The sequence below is a fragment of the Anoplolepis gracilipes genome, chromosome 12 (genome assembly GCF_047496725.1).
Source record: "Anoplolepis gracilipes chromosome 12, ASM4749672v1, whole genome shotgun sequence".
Taxonomy (NCBI): Eukaryota; Metazoa; Arthropoda; class Insecta; order Hymenoptera; family Formicidae; genus Anoplolepis; species Anoplolepis gracilipes.
The window spans coordinates 2,595,562-2,613,658 of NC_132981.1; the positions used below are offsets into that span (position 1 = coordinate 2,595,562).

The 18,097-nt window shown below is 28.4% G+C and overlaps 2 protein-coding genes across 9 annotated transcripts in view; one reads left to right on the plus strand and one right to left on the minus strand.

Annotated features, from left to right (window-relative positions):
- The window catches only part of Scrib (scribble planar cell polarity protein), a 33,298-nt gene extending 19,487 nt beyond the window's left edge, over positions 1-13,811 (plus strand). For 3 of the 8 annotated variants that reach the window (XM_072903230.1, XM_072903232.1, XM_072903234.1), the window contains 9 exons: positions 5,839-6,303; positions 6,996-7,107; positions 7,209-7,265; positions 7,445-7,562; positions 8,802-8,907; positions 9,083-9,196; positions 9,319-9,444; positions 9,699-9,899; positions 11,622-13,811. In XM_072903230.1, coding sequence (XP_072759331.1) covers positions 5,839-6,303; positions 6,996-7,107; positions 7,209-7,265; positions 7,445-7,562; positions 8,802-8,907; positions 9,083-9,196; positions 9,319-9,444; positions 9,699-9,899; positions 11,622-11,888 — 1,566 coding nt within the window. In that variant the 3' untranslated portion in view covers positions 11,889-13,811. Of the gene's footprint in view, positions 1-5,838; positions 6,304-6,995; positions 7,108-7,208; positions 7,266-7,444; positions 7,563-8,801; positions 8,908-9,082; positions 9,197-9,318; positions 9,445-9,698; positions 9,900-10,420; positions 10,518-11,621 lie in introns of those variants that run through there. The other 5 variants (XR_012047783.1, XM_072903231.1, XM_072903233.1 and 2 more) reach the window with 5 other exon arrangements.
- A 93-nt stretch (positions 13,812-13,904) lies between these two features.
- Dnali1 (Putative inner dynein arm light chain, axonemal Dnali1) lies at positions 13,905-17,312 on the minus strand. Its single transcript, XM_072903258.1, has 6 exons — positions 16,784-17,312; positions 16,500-16,658; positions 16,258-16,390; positions 15,418-15,563; positions 15,110-15,307; positions 13,905-14,928 (listed from the first exon to the last, which is right to left on the minus strand). The coding sequence occupies exons 1-6, from the start codon at positions 16,874-16,876 to the stop codon at positions 14,893-14,895; spliced, it is 765 nt and encodes a 254-aa protein (XP_072759359.1). The 5' UTR covers positions 16,877-17,312; the 3' UTR covers positions 13,905-14,892.
- Between the last annotated feature and the right edge of the window lie 785 nt (positions 17,313-18,097).

An 18,097-nucleotide genomic window follows, 5' to 3' on the forward strand; every position in this document is an offset into this window, starting at 1 on the left:
TTTTTATTAATTGTCTAAATTATGTCTTTTTATTAAGGAATGCTGTTGTTTCTACAAAAGATAATATCATTTCTTCTATTGAAATAGTAGCATTCCATATAGATATTTCAATAATTCTAATTAAAAATTTTTAATTAAATTGAATTATTTTGCTTCTGATTTCATCAAAAACCATATAATATAATCCCTTTAATTCAGATCATTATTAATTATTAATATTAAATCAGATTATAATTATTAACAGAGTTATCCGCATTTTTACATTTACGTTTATTTTCGCAATAAAAAATGTAAGCAATTTCATGGAATTATTCGTCATTATACATACGATCTATTACATGATTTCATTAGGTGAAACCCACTAAATGGCGCATGAAATGTACAGTTGTCTCGGTGTCTTTAGCGTCGCATGCTCTCCAAAGAGCGCCAAAAGAGAGAGATATTTCACATGTTTACAGACAGTGGAAGATGATAGCGCTACTTTGGCTGCCCTCTAACAGGAGTGAGTCGTTCGTCTTTCTACTCATTTTCCCCGTGTGTGTCTGCGGCCATGCCTCCGATTCCGCAGGATTGTGTGCCATAACAAAAAAAGAAAAAGTTCTCTAAGAGTTCCATTAATAATCACAAAAAAAGAGTGGCATTGTATAACATATATTCGCGTATAACATTCACGAGATGGTTTATCATTGCGTTTTTCTATATGTCCGCCAAATGTTATACGGCACTTGTTACTCCATTTGTTACTGATACTGCCATTAACGAGACATTAAGTATCAAGAAATACGCTAATAGTTGGGTTGAGTCTGTGTAATTCATTTTTTCCTTTGACATAGCAGGACAGAAATTTCGAATCATGACACATAATTGTGATATCTTACCCGACTAGAGAGATTGTCATCTATACATCTATACATAAACACACACACACACACACACACACACACACACACACACACACACACACACACACACACACACACATGCAATACGGATATAAAAAATATATGTATATTACGTACATATATGAGTTTTATATATGTATAATATTATATATACATATTATATAATCTTATACATATATAATTGTCTCACATTCGCGATTATATAAATGTCGGATAACAAGGGAAAATATTTCTGTGATAGATAAAGACGCAAGTGTAGTAAAAGAATTTTTTTTTATATACTTGACGGAATTTTTTTCGTAAAATTTGTATATTAATCTTTAGACTTGTTTGCGTATATAAATTTAGTAATCTGTGCGATACATATGTAAAGTATGGTCGCTACAATTAATCTCGATTAACCGTTGCGTGATTCTTTTCAGCTGTCGAATGATTAATGACTATAATGATGGGAGGCGATTTGTGATATATGAATTGACAATTTTTTGACATAATAAGGATTTGTTTGTGTACGAGTTTCTAAAAATCTTTGTTAGTCCATTAGAATTATAAATGAACACATTTTGATTCATCATTTAAATAAGAGATTATATACGTATTCTTAAGCGTTACATATCGCATTTACGTTCTCTTAATCGTATGTAATGGGACACTGGAAGGAAAATAGTTACGATTTATTTAAGGTTTGTCGTCACTTTATTGCAAGAAAGGGACATTTTGAATGTTCTAGTTAAAGCACAAGTATCGTTCCGTACTTACATTTTACTGAATGATTTGAAAGAGCATACAATATTTTCTACGAGATTCTATTAATAACGTCGTATTTGTAAAAGAAAATATTCCGACTATTTTATAACCAGATATATAAGTGATATCTTTCACGATACATCTATAAAAGAAATTGTCGGTAATTGTTTTATACCTCGCTGTTAAAATATCTGAGCAGATAATATTAAATTGATTCTAGCAATGCGTTGTATTATACCGTGTTAAAAAAAAAAAGATTAGAATATAATTCCAAAAATAGAATATATATAGATATAAAAATATATATATATATATATTTCCTGGTTGAGAATTTTATATATATACATATATAATTACATAGTATTGTTAATTTTATAGAAGCGCGTGATGCGTCTTGTTACTTATACGTTTGCACACACAATTTTATTAATAACGTAGTTCAACAAAAAACAAAAAAAAAAGAACTTTTTTCCAACATAAGAAAGAGGATGATCATTTTATTTCAGTCTTCAAATTGCTCTATCAAAAGAACTATTTTAATTAAGCTATTTTATTGTGTCATATTGTGATGTATTAGAAAAGTTTTATTGCAATCAAAATTAAGTGTATGGTGTTTGAACTTTCAACTGTCAAAAGAATTCAATTGTCTTGATTATATGGTTAAAAAGATATTTGTGATTAAGTTTATTGCAAAAAAATTGTAAATTAAGGGATTATTGAAAATCTATCAAATATTTTATTTAATATTTATTCAAACTTAAGTGAAATCAATAAAAAATCTGAGTTTCGTAATTTTGGAATTTGCTATATTAATTTAAAAATCATTAAATTTGACATACTTGCAGTTTGCAAAATTAAGTTTGATTAAATATATTGAAAGAACAATAAATGGTTTAACTCACAACTTTTTTTAATAGATCTTAATATTTAATTTTTTAATTGTAATCAAATTTCTTTTGATAAAAAGAATTTTAAAGTCCTAATAATATACTTAATATTTATTGTAGCAAAACACATTTGAAATGTATAATTTATTAATCATAATTCGTTAAAATACATTAAATAATAAATTTATGAAAATTATGATATGATGAAGCAATTTTGAGGCTGGAATCATACTTAGCATAAATAATCATCTTCTTCCTTATGTGTTTTATTGAATTGTGTATTTATTTATTTATAATTATGCGTGTATATAGCAAGCGTTATATATGACATTTCGCATTTTTTCAGCTATAAATTTGTTTTTACGTCGAAATCGACGCCTTTTTGTAATCGAAATTTTTATGAACACTGTATTTTTTGATACATTATCGTCTTTAATCTACTCGAAAAATTTTAATGCTCCGATAATCAAATCTCTCTTGATTTAATCTTTAGTATCGGAGAGAGACGATGTGGGAACATTTTCTTATTCTTGGATAATAATTGAATTTTTTTTAACGAAAATTTCTTTGAATTTTGTTCTCTCGTGCGATTTTTTATTATCGATGTTAAGTTAATTGAGTTGTTTGTTTATTTATGTTATTTGGAAATTAGTCAAAAGTCACTCTTCTCTATTCGAATTTATTTGTGATTAATAATTATGTTTATAATTTCTAATCAGTCGGCAATCAATTACATTTATAATTTATAATTAATCAACATATATATATATATATACGATTATCGATTATATTAGAAGTTTATAACTTTTAATTAAGATTGTTTAGAGAAAATTGACAAGATAATTAAAATGTTATATCACTAATTACTATATAAGACAAGACCGACTCTTTTGAAAAGTTGTAGAGACGTAAACATGCATGATGAATGATTTTGTTTCATTAAATACTGTTAGGGCTTGATTGCTCTTGCAAGAAAAAAATAATATTTCCATCTGTTAAGAGAGCAGGGTCGCGGGTTGTGAGCGTATCTTAAATATTGGCCTTTGTTTCTCGCAATCAGTTAAATCTATTAATACGATCTTAAAATTTGGTACTGCAATTGAGTCATATCATTATTGAAATTCCAATGTGAATGTATCTATATATTTTCTATAATCATTATATGTTTGCATAGAACTCTAATATGGACCAGATGTTTATATATTACTACACAGAATTATCGGATAAACTATATAATATAATATTTACTTAAGTATATCTGAAGGAGATGTTAATGTTAAAGTTCCAAGCATAGGAAATGAAATTTGGAATGTTTTTAAGATAATCTGCCTATGCGTACAGAGGTTTTCTGAAAGTGGTTAATAGTTATCCCTGTTGTGAGATGTATATTAAGATGAAGATACATACTTTTTCATAATCGTGTTTAGATAAGAAAAAATATAATTGCAGGATATTATTTTATCGTAACATACACATACACAAATACACACACACATACACGCGTAATCTCATTTAAAAATCAATTTACTATATTGTTTCGTATAATTATCCTACAGTAGAGGAGACTGTTCATCGTGAAATAATTTTCGTCGAACCAAATCTCTCGTTTCCCTTTTTTAAATAATTAACGAAATAATTATATAGAAGCTGATTTCATGCACAATAATTCTTCTTTGCTTTTCGCGAAGAAAAACCTTTTCTCAAACTGAAGATTGTTTCCGAAGTACAAATGCCCTGTGCTTATTTAAATCTTGCACAAGAGTGATGTAAAGAGCAATAAAAGTAAATAAATAAATAAAAAATTTTCATTTAATTAAAATAAATAAAAAACTAAATTCTTTTATGTTACAAAAAATCTTAGTAATTCTTTTTTTTTTTTTTTTTTTTTTTTTTTTTAATCAAGAAATAAAATTTGCGAAATGAGAGATGAGACACATCCGTACTGACAATGAGTTATTCTACAGGGTAATAATATACAGTCCAGGGTAGAGTAGCACACACAAACGAGATTTACTCCAAAAAGAAAAAAAAAATTATTCAAGTGGCCCAAGGGATGCACGCACAACAGTCTCCGCTACTACATCAATATACGATGGATAGGGTACAAATATTATAGGGTAGCTTTATATAAAATAAAAGAGCGAAAACGTGTTTAACATGTACCGATGATGATCACATATGTTTACACAGAGTTGAAAATTATGCACAACACGTTGCATGATTTATTGCAATAATAGTACAATTGAGAGATGCATACGCTATCGAACGATCGTAAAAGAGAACCGGGAGACGATCGGACAAAGAAGTTTGAAGAATTCTTCTTTAAATCCTAACGTATAGATTTTGTATGACATGTAGCACTCGGCGGAAATAAATCTGTTTTAAAGTACGATTATATGTATATACATATATACACATCAAACTTGTTTTCTATAATTGAATATTTAATATTCAATTATCCAGTTATTATCAATTGTTCTTTTTTATCACGATCTCACCCAGGATGTCTACTGGAAAAACATAGAAAATTTGGAATTTTCATAGAATTTTATTGAAATTCAAGAATTTTTTAAATTCTCTCTTTGATTTCAGCAAGCCAAATAAATTATGCGTTTAAAATATATATCATAAATACATATTGTATATACGTATTTGTTGACATATTCAATGTCTTAATAAAATATTGAATATGCAACATGTATTCTTTGTAATAAAAAAAATGAAAATGTTATGCAATCGAAAAATGCTCATCTTATGAAAGATTATCTACTTTATTTACTTTTTCAGTACATTTATAAATTAAAAAGTCTCGGTGCCTTTTTTTCTGAGTGAAAAATCTTAGAAAACGCGCAATAAAAAAATTTATTTCACAAAGTTGTATCAACAAATCTTTAAAAATATTCTCTTTATCTGAAATTTTGAACAAAATTACACCCAAAAGATCAGAGAATTTTTTTACAAGATTTGAGTAGACACCCTGCTACCGTATTGTTATCTTTACACACAGAATACAGTGTGTCATCCACTATTGAACAATTGAATTCTTTGAAATTTTTATTAAAGAATTACTTTTATATATTATATATACAATTTATAGTTTTATAAATTATATACATATATATATTTTTTTCTTTTTTTTGTGTTATGACCTTTATATCAAGTAGCTTCGCATGTAATAGACTATTTTATGTGATGAGTTACTCTTACCATTTACGATTTATTTTTACTCTGCATCGCGTGTTCCATATGTATTAGCGAAAAAAAAAAAATAATTAATACAATTTTCCATATTATTTATCCAGTCAAGAGCGAATGAGACTTCCGGAACGTCAAAGGACTTGCCTTCGTCGAAATCAGCCACCCTTCCTAAGCAAGCAGCCAATTTCGAACGTTCTACCTCTATGCACACTTTACCCTCTCCGACGAAAAAGAAATCTCTGTCTAAACGCAGCATCACGTTTGCCGATCTGCCACCGATCTCGAAAAAGAGCTCGAACAAATCCCATCATCCGTCGTCCCATGTCAAGCCCACGTTATCCGCAACTATCGAACAACCACCAACAATTCGGCGTCCGTTGCAAGAAGCGTTTACCTTGCCTCCGCAAACCGTCGTATCCTACGAAGCACCCCACGTACAGCATGCACGTTTCCGACTTCCCCCGACACCTCTAACCGCTCCCGAATGCTGGGGAGATCTTGATACTTCGGCTTCCCTTAGCAAGCGACAGATAGCACGCTCTGTTGACGGGAATTTTCAAGTGGTTGAGGTGGGTTTCACAAGCATGTCTAACTTTTGATTTAACATACTAACGTCTTCCCGATATTTTAGGGAAAAAAAGATTCCAAACATTACGATTTTTTTGTTGTTGTTGTAGTTCAGCCAAGCTTTTTTTTTATATCCAAAATTGTATTGTATTCGATGAATTTTTTTGTTGAAATTACACGAGGTGTATACGCACGCGTATCTCTTTAATTAATGATTTTTAATATTAAAGTTGTTACATTAATATATTGGTAGGAGAAAAGTAAAATTACATTGCAATAAATATGTATATGAATTAATTAGTTAATGTTCGAGAAAAATTTTAATTTGTGAGTTCTTGTAAATATGTCGGCTTGCTTGATGTCTAACGATACTTATAAATTTTTTTTCATTTGAAGCCTCTAAGAAACACACGGACAAAGTTGCTATTGTAACTGCAAAAAAGTAAATGCATTCAGGTCCGAGCTTTTCCGTTTTGTTTATATTTTATTTTACAAGTTAAATTTTAATAAATTAATAATTACAAATTTTAATAAATTTTTAATATATTATTTATATTTTTAACATATTATATATTTATGTAGAAAGAAGATATAATGCGTATACTTTTGTGTGTTTCAACTTATTATTATGCGTAACACAATCAAAGTTGTGCGAGGTGATGGTTATTTATATGCATAAATGTTATAAATACAGCAATCTCCAACTTCTTCTCCGACGCCACCATTGACAAAAATGTCAGTCAGCGATAAAAAGAAACTCTTTGAAAGTGCCATGGAAGAACATTTAAAGCCATCACCTAAACCAGGTGAGAATATTTGTGTTTTTTTGCGTGCAAGTATATTTTATGCATTATATAGTTTATAATTATAAAATATATGTCACTTAATACAAATAATAATGTTACAGATAAAATATTCAGCTTCTTAAGCCAGGACGAGGTAGAAAAAATGAGACAAGAAGAAGGTAAGATATTATCATATTTGAAATATTATATAGATATTATGATTCAAAGTTTCGCATTATATAAATTATATAATTATGCAAATTATAATTTATTTGCCTTAATTATGCAATTATGCAAATTATAATATAATTATGGAATTGAAATTAATAAATATGTATTTTTTTTTTATATTTTACAGAGAAAAAGATTGCGACTTTGACACGAGACGAATTGAAATCATGGGCACAGCTTGATGAAAACGAAGGCCTCGAAGATCTAGATCTCACAATGGACGATCAGAATAATGGACGACCTAAGTAAGCTTTAATTGTCACGTTTAAATTATTTTTTATTTTGAAAATATGCGTATAGGAGCATTTATGACGTTTAGGTTGAACAAGTACTGTAGATCTTCAGTACAAGAATATTTTAAGGGAAAAAGAATGATTTAATTATTTGCATAAATAAAATGTAATATGCAGGCAGCTCTTTCAAAGTAAAGAAAAAATTTATTATGTTAGTATATTATATTTATATATTGAATATCTATGTTGATTGAGATTTGCAATCGATAAAAAAGAATACATAATGTTTTTAAATATAAGTACAATACGCTTAGTAATTAGTACTTTTTTTAGCGCAGTGTGTTTCGTTTCTAACTCTAGGATAATATAATTTCTCTGCGATTGTGCGCATGTCTTCACAATATTGGATATTCATGTGCCTTATTGTTTGAATACCATTTCACTAAAAAATTAAATTTAATACTTAAACAATTGAATTATTGTTTAGTACTGTGCAGTATTGCTCTACTGAAAAATAAATGTGATTTATTAATAGTAACTTAACTCTTCCGAGGGTTGCGATATGAATCGTGAACAATCATTCTATGTTTGATAATTAATTTTTAGACTACTAGATTGTTAAAATACTGTAGTCTTTATGATATTCAAATGTACTAATTAATAATTAATTAGTGAGATTTTTTAACCGATTTCTAAAACGATGCAAATTTCGAATCGTCTCGCAAGATAGGGTTCAAATGTCACGAACATCCGAGATAATCGCTGTAATTATGTTTTGAATGCAGACTGTAATATAATACTTGATTACATATGTTTCCATTCTTATTTTCTGACAGCCGATAATAATGTAACTTCTTTTAGATAAATCGCATTCTTATTAGAATTTTGAAACATTTTCTCTTTCTATTTTTCTAGAATATTAATGTGATAGAACTATTTTGCATCTAACTGATAATAATTAATTATTGATGATTGATTAATTAATAATTAATGATATTACATTGCTTATCAATACACGAAAAATATGAAAAAAATCTCACTATACCTTGTCAGTAATGTTGATCCGTCCCATTCGCGTAAAAAGTGAATTTTCACATACGCTCACATTGCAAGCCTCCATCATAATGCGAACGATCTGACTAGTACTAATTATATAATGTGTTGCTTCTGTGTATTTTTTTCGAATAAACACAATATTTGTAACATATGTACGTACATCATTCGTCAGTATGCATGCTCATTACCTTCCAGTAGCCGACTGAGTTCGCGAACTTCGATCCCTCTTATCCAGAATGTTCCCAGCAGCGTGAGGACAGCAAAAGCGGAACGACGTTTAAAAGAACGATTAATACAAGAGGTATTATCTCCCACGATGAACACTTATTTTTTATTAAAATGTTTCGATCAAAATTACGAAAAATAATATATTTGAAAGAATCAGAGCACTCTCGACCTATTGGATCTAGCATAGACTACTGTAATCACTCTGTTCACAAAATGTTCATTATATTCGAAATTTTTTTTTCTATCAGGGCCTTATTTCGGACGAGGACGAAGAACATCTTTTGAGCCCCGCGGAACAGCGGGCTCTCAGGGCAGAGAAACGAGCCGCTTGGCGACAAGCTCGTCTTAAGTCTCTCGAGCAGGTAATTTTAAAAACCCACTATATGTATGTGTATGTGTGTATATATCTGCATAAGTATATATTAACAAGTTATAATATTTTTTTATTGTTAAGATACGTCATTGAGTATTTTTTTATTTGCAGGATGCGCTTCAGGCGCAGATGGTGATCAAAAAGATGAGCGAGATAATGGACACCGCTAAAAGCGAAGATACACGCGACGCGGCCGATACAATTGATCCTGTTTCCGATCAAGAGAAGACCGTCGAGGTGAGCATCTAGAAAGAGAGATATTCTTCCACCCCTTTGCAAGAGGGAATTAATTTTTTTAATAATCTAACATATATATACATAACAAGCAAGCTTGAGATCGTTTCAAAATTGTGTGTTTAACTTCCGATCGCGTACACTAATCCCTGTCCTTGGCCGCTCTTAAATTAACACAGCATTCATCAGTAAGTAAGTAAGAGAAAATTCATCGTTTACTACAACGGTTCCCGTTTGTCTGTCTTTTGCCACCTTAGTTCGCTACGTTACGGCCGTCTAGCGCGGATTTTCCTAAACTCGCCGTGCGCAGTAAAGTGGGTCCCCCTAAAGAGATACGCGAATCTGAGAAAGTAGTGGACGAGAAGGTCACTCGACGTACCGAGGAATATCTAGACGAGGTGACGGGTGAACGTCGTGTACGAACTGTCGAATACGTCGAGAAGCTCATTGAGCGTCAGGTATTATACCCTCTAAAGACTTCGCATCAGCAATCAAAGTGCCACATACACTTCGTACTTCGATGGAAGAAAATGAAAACGAGAGAAAGCACAGTTGTCACTATTGCAACGATTTCTAAAGCGCACCGCATTTATTCAAGAATACGTATCTTTGTTTCTTTTTTTTACCTTTTTTTTTTTAATTTAATTTATGGTACAAAAATGTGGGTCTCATTCTATGCCAGATATATCACACACATCTTGGGAAGCTTGTTGCAAGCTTATATATATGATATATTAACTCTTTATTTTACGTTCGGATTGATTAAAGATTGTCGTCGGTAACATTAACACGGAGGAAGCGAGTCGTTGTTGATCATGATGTTAGAAAACGGGCGATTAAATTCAGTAGGCTTCACACAAGATATACATTTTTAGTAGAAACGTTAAAAAAATGTTTTTCTTTTTTTTATGCTTTCATGCATCCTTACAAATGTCATGTTTATCGTTTGTTGAATCATTACTGTGTTTGTTGTTTCAAGAGTCCATCGCTTACATCGATGGTACGTTTCGCACCACCTTGAACTACGAATGTCACTTCTACTGATCTAACTAACAACCTTTACCTGAATTTTATTGGTAATTTGGTTTTTATATCTTATGCACATATTTTAAGCTTACGGGCTACACATCTGTATAAATTATGTGTGCACAGATTAATTAACTCTGTTTGCATGTCTTCACACTCTAGGTGTGCTTTTCATAGCATGTAAAAATGCAGTAAAGTTATTATCCTTAAAACAAAAAATCAGTCCTGGTGAAAAATATTCTTCAGAATTTCTCATAAAAATTTTCATAATTTCTATAAAAATTCTAAAAATATATGAACATAAACTCACATTATTTTTCATATTTTTTGAGATCAGTATATATGAAAAATTTTGACAATCAAAGAAATTCATAATTTATTAGTCTTTATTTTTATTTTTTTCCCCGTCTTTGAATGCATTTCATTTAACGATACAAGAAGCATTAGTTTATCTTTATTTGATCCAATAGAAAATAAAGATAGAATGATGCTTACATTAATTTGAATCATTAAATAAAATGCACTCAAAAATAAAATAAAATATAAAAGCTGATAAATCGTAGATTTTTCAAAAATATAAATGGAATGCATTAAAATTCTTTATAAGTATTTTAATAGCAAGTAATACAAAGATATTTCATATTTTTTATCGTAAATAAATGTTGTAAAAATTTCTCATATGTATAAGTGTAAAATATTTTAAGATTTCTTATTTTTTAATTTTCTAAAAAATATTAAAAAACTGAATAAAGTTAATATTTTTGTTCAGAATTTTTCATAAAAAATTATGAAAAAAATTCCTAATATTTTCTAAGAAATTATGAGAATTTTTTCACCAGGGAGAGAGCATAGAACGAATAATGCATCTTTTTCCTTTTTCTAGAGTTGAATTCTCGTTCTTCAAACACTACAGAGTAAAATAATATACTTTCTATAGTACACGTAATGAAAATTGCATTATTCAGTCTATATATCCTTTAATGTATTTTAATGTACGCTTTTAGATGTCGCAAAATTTTTAGGTTGTCGCCGTTGTAAGCCTTATAAAAGAAACTTCAATCGCACTGTCTAAATATACATCTTTTATAAGTACACAATGTGTGAAAAATTAGATAGGATCAAATTAACTACAATGTTTGTATTTTTACAATTAGGTGGAAACTCTGAGGGAGAAGATTATATCGTTGGAATTAAGTAACGCGGAAGACGACGTGGAAAGTGTCACCGGGGCGAGTGACGCCGGTAGCGAGAGCGAAGATACCGCGGGACAAAATATCTCTGGTAGCATCGCGGAGGAAAAAACGGATTCTCATACCACGAGCGACACAACTGAGATCACTAGTGCTAAAACAGACGAGAGCTTCACCGTTGTCTCTACCAAGAAGAAGAAACGAAAGCGATCAAAGAAAGGTCGCCACTGACAAAAAATGTGCATTTTTACAAAAATAGGTACGAAACGTCATTGATGTTAAATATATTTGAATAACAATCTTGCGAATCCCCTGTTACTTCAATATTCGACTATTACACGCAAATTGTGTGTTTAATGTTGCCCTACAATTATATAAATTATACATTTATACTACATAAATGAATTGTATATGCATATACGTGCACATATATGTATATTCGAGGCAAAATCGATCACTTTAAGGTTTTCAATACGTCGAGGTACATATTATCGCGATATGTGTACCTGCGTTTTATATTTTTCTTCACAGTAAATATAATAAATTATACATATATATATATATTTATATATATATATAAACAAAAAAAATAGCAGCCTGGATTTTTATATTTGGTGAAAAATATAGATAATGTTTACACACAAAACTTTGTGATTGGTTTAGTAAATACTTTCATGTCGTTTGTACAGATCTACAATTATCATTTTTATTTATCGTGAATGTGTATCGCGTATGTATACGACGTAGTTTTATGAATCTAACGCGTGTAATACAAATTGGTATGTTTTAATATTGAACACACTACTGCATCTTTATTATACATTTATCGATATATTTTACAAGTAATTTACACATCTCATGTTTATATTCATATTCTAAAATTTAAATCGAGATTTATGAGGTGTAAAATAAAATTAATTTAAGGAAAAAAAATTAAGATTTAAAATGGTGAAAAGGTAATTACTATCTTAGTAACAAATAATAGTATGGAAACTTCCATGACACCTTATGTCATGTTTTTTTTATTATTTTCTGGTTACTTTTTTGAAAATAATTTTTAATATTTTTTAATACATAGGATATATCTAAAAACATGATTTTTTTTATCGTTTGTGCATTAAAGACACACAAAAGACAGGAAGGCTATTCTGTATACTGGACGAAAAATCGTCGAATATAATTGCATTTTTATACGTATAGTGAAAATCGTGCACTTCCGTCTTCTCTCGTCCAATTCTCCTTGAGAATATTTATAACGATTTTTTTAAAAGCATACGAATGATGTGATAAAACTTTGCAATTATAATGTTACATACATAAGGCTCTACGTTTTATATAATTACGTGCATTAAAATATCTTATATAATGTATTCAATCTCTTATGAATTATTTATATTCATTGCAACGTGTTAAAGAAAATTATGCGTATTTTAAAATTATAATTTCTATGATTCGCGAATATCATGTAAAATACATTATAATATTGAAATAATATTATAGACTTAGTAACCTAAGTTGATCAAGGATCTATTTTGTATTTGTAAAATATTTTATTTATTTGACTTTAATATATGTTTTATGAAGATATTCTGATCTGTAATAGAAATATTATATTGTAAAAAAAGTATCCGTATTTCTCATTCACAAAAGTAAAAAAATAAAATATCAAATTTGCTTTATGTGAATTATCATTGTTGAGGAGTCGCTAAAATATCAAGAGCAAACGTAGATTTTTTTTTACAATTATAGTTCGATGGGTTCAAAGTGTAGTCTGAACAAATTTTGCATATATGTGGTACACATATTTTTATTATCTTGGATGTATTTTCAGTAGTGTATACATATATATGTACACACACACACAGACAGATACACACACACACGTATATACAGATTATGAAGAATTTAAGACATCACACTTTATATATTTATATAATTTGTCACCCACACAATATATTTGTAATATTAATATTACTTTAGTTTTAAGAAAATTATTTTATACCAAGTATTTACATTATTTTTTAATTATTGAAAAAAGATATGCGATTAAAATATTTATTCGATAGGTAATGCAAATGGATTTTTTTCCAATGAATGTAAATAAGAGCGAAATTAAGTAAAATTGCGATTACTCGCGATTTAAAGTGCGATTAAGAACGAGGGACCAATAAGTGAAATTAAGTGGGTCATAACTTTTATCATAACTTTGCTGTCTGCAGCAGAGGCACTTGAAAGACATTAATACTATCGATATTGTTTGGATGTTGGGGATGAAGGTCCAAATTTCCTTTACTAAGTATTAGTAAGACCGTTATGTATGAGTGTAATTGTAAATGGAGAGAGAAAAAAAAATCTAGATTCTCCGTTTCACTAATTTTCTTGAGCGAATTGCCCTGTCGCTTTAACCGCCCAGCATCCAAGCTTATTAATTCATAACAATATTCAATGTTATCGATGTACGAAAATATTTTAAAAGTGCCAACTGTTTCACATAAGAACTATGTATCTCGTTGAAATATCTATTATCTCATACAAAATGGGTTACACACATTTCGTCTCCTATTTTGCTGCTTTTTTCCTTAATTTAGTTTTTGCATCAATGGCGAAAACTGTAAAACATTCAGGAAGCTTCGAATACTTAATCTGTATAGTTTGTTTTTTAATATAATCGTGCGAAATCATTCTTATCTGTCAAAGTTCAAAAACATTAGAAATATTTTGATATTTAAATAAAGTATAAATAATTGTGTAGAGTAAAAAAATTTTCTTAGTTTTTATATATAATTCGTCTCTTTAATTATCTATTTGGAGATTTATAAAAAAAATGGAATATATTTTTCTTTCACAAAGTGTTACAATTTGTTTTTTCTTTAAATAATTATCGTTATATATGTGATCTTGTAATTACATTATATATATCTATACTTTGCATGTCTATATACTTTGTATTCATTTCCTGCATCACTGAAATTTTATAAATCTAGATACAGTAAGGAACAATAATGTATTTTTTAAGACTCTGCCAAGTTTTAGATCAAAAAGTAATAAGAATATTATGTAAAAAAATAAAATAATTTGTGTCTACCTGCAATAAATCATTATATTAGTTTATTCACAAACATAGGATGTACATTTATTATAAAATTTTACGTAAACCTTTCATTCTGTTTAATATATAGCTACATTTTACACACGCATTCTCAATGACAACTTTTTTCATATCTGAGTTTTTTTTTTATTTTTTCGGCGCTATAATACCTTCCAACTGAGTCTGAAAGTAACATATAATAAACAAGTACTTTTCGAAATAATAGTTAAGTTTAATAGTTTAATATAAGTTTATAGTAAATTAATGTTAATTAAAAAAAAGTTTATAATAAGTTATAATAATAAACTTTTTCGGTTGGGCTTCATTTAAAAATAAAATAAGATATATATACATGCATTCTCACCTTTAATTGCATATTTGTTTTTTTAAGAAACTGCACTTCTTCCATGTGTTTCTTTTCCTCCGCCTCCCTTAATTCAGCCGATCTTTTCTCAGCCTGATCGAACTTGAGCCTTAATTCCACAACCATTTTCTCCAATTCGATTTTTTGCGATCGTAATTCCTCAGCTGTATTAATCAAATTTTCCTTGCCTTGTTCAGCCTATATAAAAATAAGTCTTTTATTAATTCGTACACACGTCAAATCTTACAGATTATTCTTGTCCTCAAAATTTATCGAAAAAGATTTTAAAAATATGTAAGGATATATACTTGCAATGCTTTACGCATCCCGAAAGCAATGCTGCTTTGATATAACGTCTGATAAGCAGCCAATGTCATTTTAATCTCGTCTCTTACTCTCAATAAAAGTAATCCACGTTCGGCGCAATTTACGGTTACTTGCCTTATTAGTTCATCTAAAACATGATTAATCTGATTAGTGTGATGTCTAGAAAATACATTTAAATATTTGTTTTATTTTATATATAAAATATATATAATATGCATGAGAATGTGTTATATTAAATAATAAATAGATAATCAAGTATCCTAAAATCTAAATTAGATCCAATATTTTTGTTATAGTATTTTATAATTTTGTAGGAAACCGCAATTGAATCAAAGTAACTTTTGTCTAGATAAATATATGATACAAAACGAGATTTCAAAATCAATTTTATTTTTTTCTTTTTAAATCAATCAATTCATCTCATTATTTTGCATATAAAAGTATATTGAAATAAAGTAGGTCGGAAAATAAAAATCTTTATGAAATATATCATATTTTTAAAATAAAAAATAAAAAATATTAATTTTTGACAATTTTATATTGTAGTATTTTTCTAGAACTTAAAAAAATACATATATATATATATATAAATTTATGTAAAAGCAATAATATGATTCCATTAAAAAAAACTAAAAATAACTTTGATATCACTTTAATACCTCGATTGAGAAAAAAATTATTTGGATCAAATTTTCTCTCGAAATCATCACGAAAAATGATATAAAATTTAATTTAGTTTCTAAGATATTAGAACTTTATCGATAATTGAATATTTTGTATAATTCTGTATATCGTATAATTAATTCTTATAAATTAAATACCGAAACATTGCGTATAAAGTTGCCTACGAACGGGACAAATGCCGGTTTCTCGAGCCTGCCTTTGTTGTAATCGCATATCGAGTTGCTCCTGTAAATTTATTACATCCAATCTTGTTGCGGGAGTACTCGAAACCTAAATAATGTAACATATATTACATATATCTTTCATTATGCTTACACATATAATATAATTGCAAATATGTATAAATTCGATTTTTTAAAGAATTTCTAATTTTTTTTACACGTTGTGTCCAAATCTGGCCATCCTCTTCCCATTCTTTCGGTGGTAGAATTCTATTTAAGATTTCCGCAGTTTCTCGTCGTGCATCAGCTGATGTCGAAGTCGTTTGAATTTTACAAACAGCGGTACCGACTTTCGGTAGCGATATATCTTTAAGTGCCTTTCATTATATAAAAAAATTTATATATATATATATATATATATATATATATAAATAAAAAATTATAAAAGATTATAATAAATAATTTTTTTCCGGGATTACAATTAATGAAAAAAATAATTCACCTTTTCTGGATGAGTCGTAATCAAGACCGGGGTATCATATTTAACTAGTGTATCCATGGCAGGAATCGTGCGTTCCTTAATTGCCGTTGCCATTTTTTTAATGTACAATTTAAATATGTATATAGAATGTGTAATTAAATAATAATCGTACGCATTGAACACTATGCGAATAATAACTCTAAAGAGATTGAAGCACACGGAGATCGGGAGATCTTTGTTTGTACAAAGGATGACGGTTGAGAAAGCATTACCATGGATACACTTACATATACATCGTTTGATCGTTCAATCATGATTTGGCAGAACGTAATTAAAATTTGTAAATTAAATATATATTTCTCTATCTACAGAGATATAATACAAGATTGGAAGGAACGTTGATCTCGAGAGACGTAATAGATGCTACCTTATATATGTTTGTGCAGATGGAAAAAAATATGGAAACATACATACATATACACGAAGGTTTGTGAATAATATAATTTAATATCAAAGTTTATCGTTCGACATCATGAAATGAACTTTTATATTACAAATATAATTGATAAAAGATGTTATATATATATATATATATAAATACTTTATGTTTGTATATCCGGGAAAAGTTTATATAATAAAATATAAATATATATAATTATATATAAAATGTATATAATTACATATAATCTGCATCCATATATAGGAGAAATAATAAAAATATAATTAAATAATAAATTAAGACACTCTGCATTTTTTCAACAAAAATAAAATTTAAAGAGATAAAAAATAATTATCCATATACAATTATCTATAAACGTATATTTTTATTAATGTAATTAATGTATATAATATTGTAAAATTTAATCGCAATTTTTTTTAGAAAAAAAAACCATATAAAAATTATTTTTCTTTTACTCTTATCTTTTTTTGCATAACCGGACAGATAATATATAAAAGAAAAAAAAATAAATAAATGCTTTGTTGAACAATTATCGAAGTGCGTTTTTTAAAATGGGGCACCCTGTATATATATATAGGGCATCCCATTTTAAAAGATTCACACAAATATCTCAGAAATTTTATTCTAAAAAATTAGCTTAAATAAAAATTAAAAAGCTTAAAAAGACGCATTCAATGACAGATTAAAGTCAGGGCAAGATCACCATGAATTTTTCAATTGAAACCCTCTATTTTTTATTGTGTATTTTAGCTTTTCTTGAGATCTTTTCAAGATACTATAATTTTATCTACTTTGTTAGTCGTTTTGAATTATCGAGTTATATGATAAGATATCGATACCTGCAAGTCAGTCAAACACGATAATTGTTCATTATT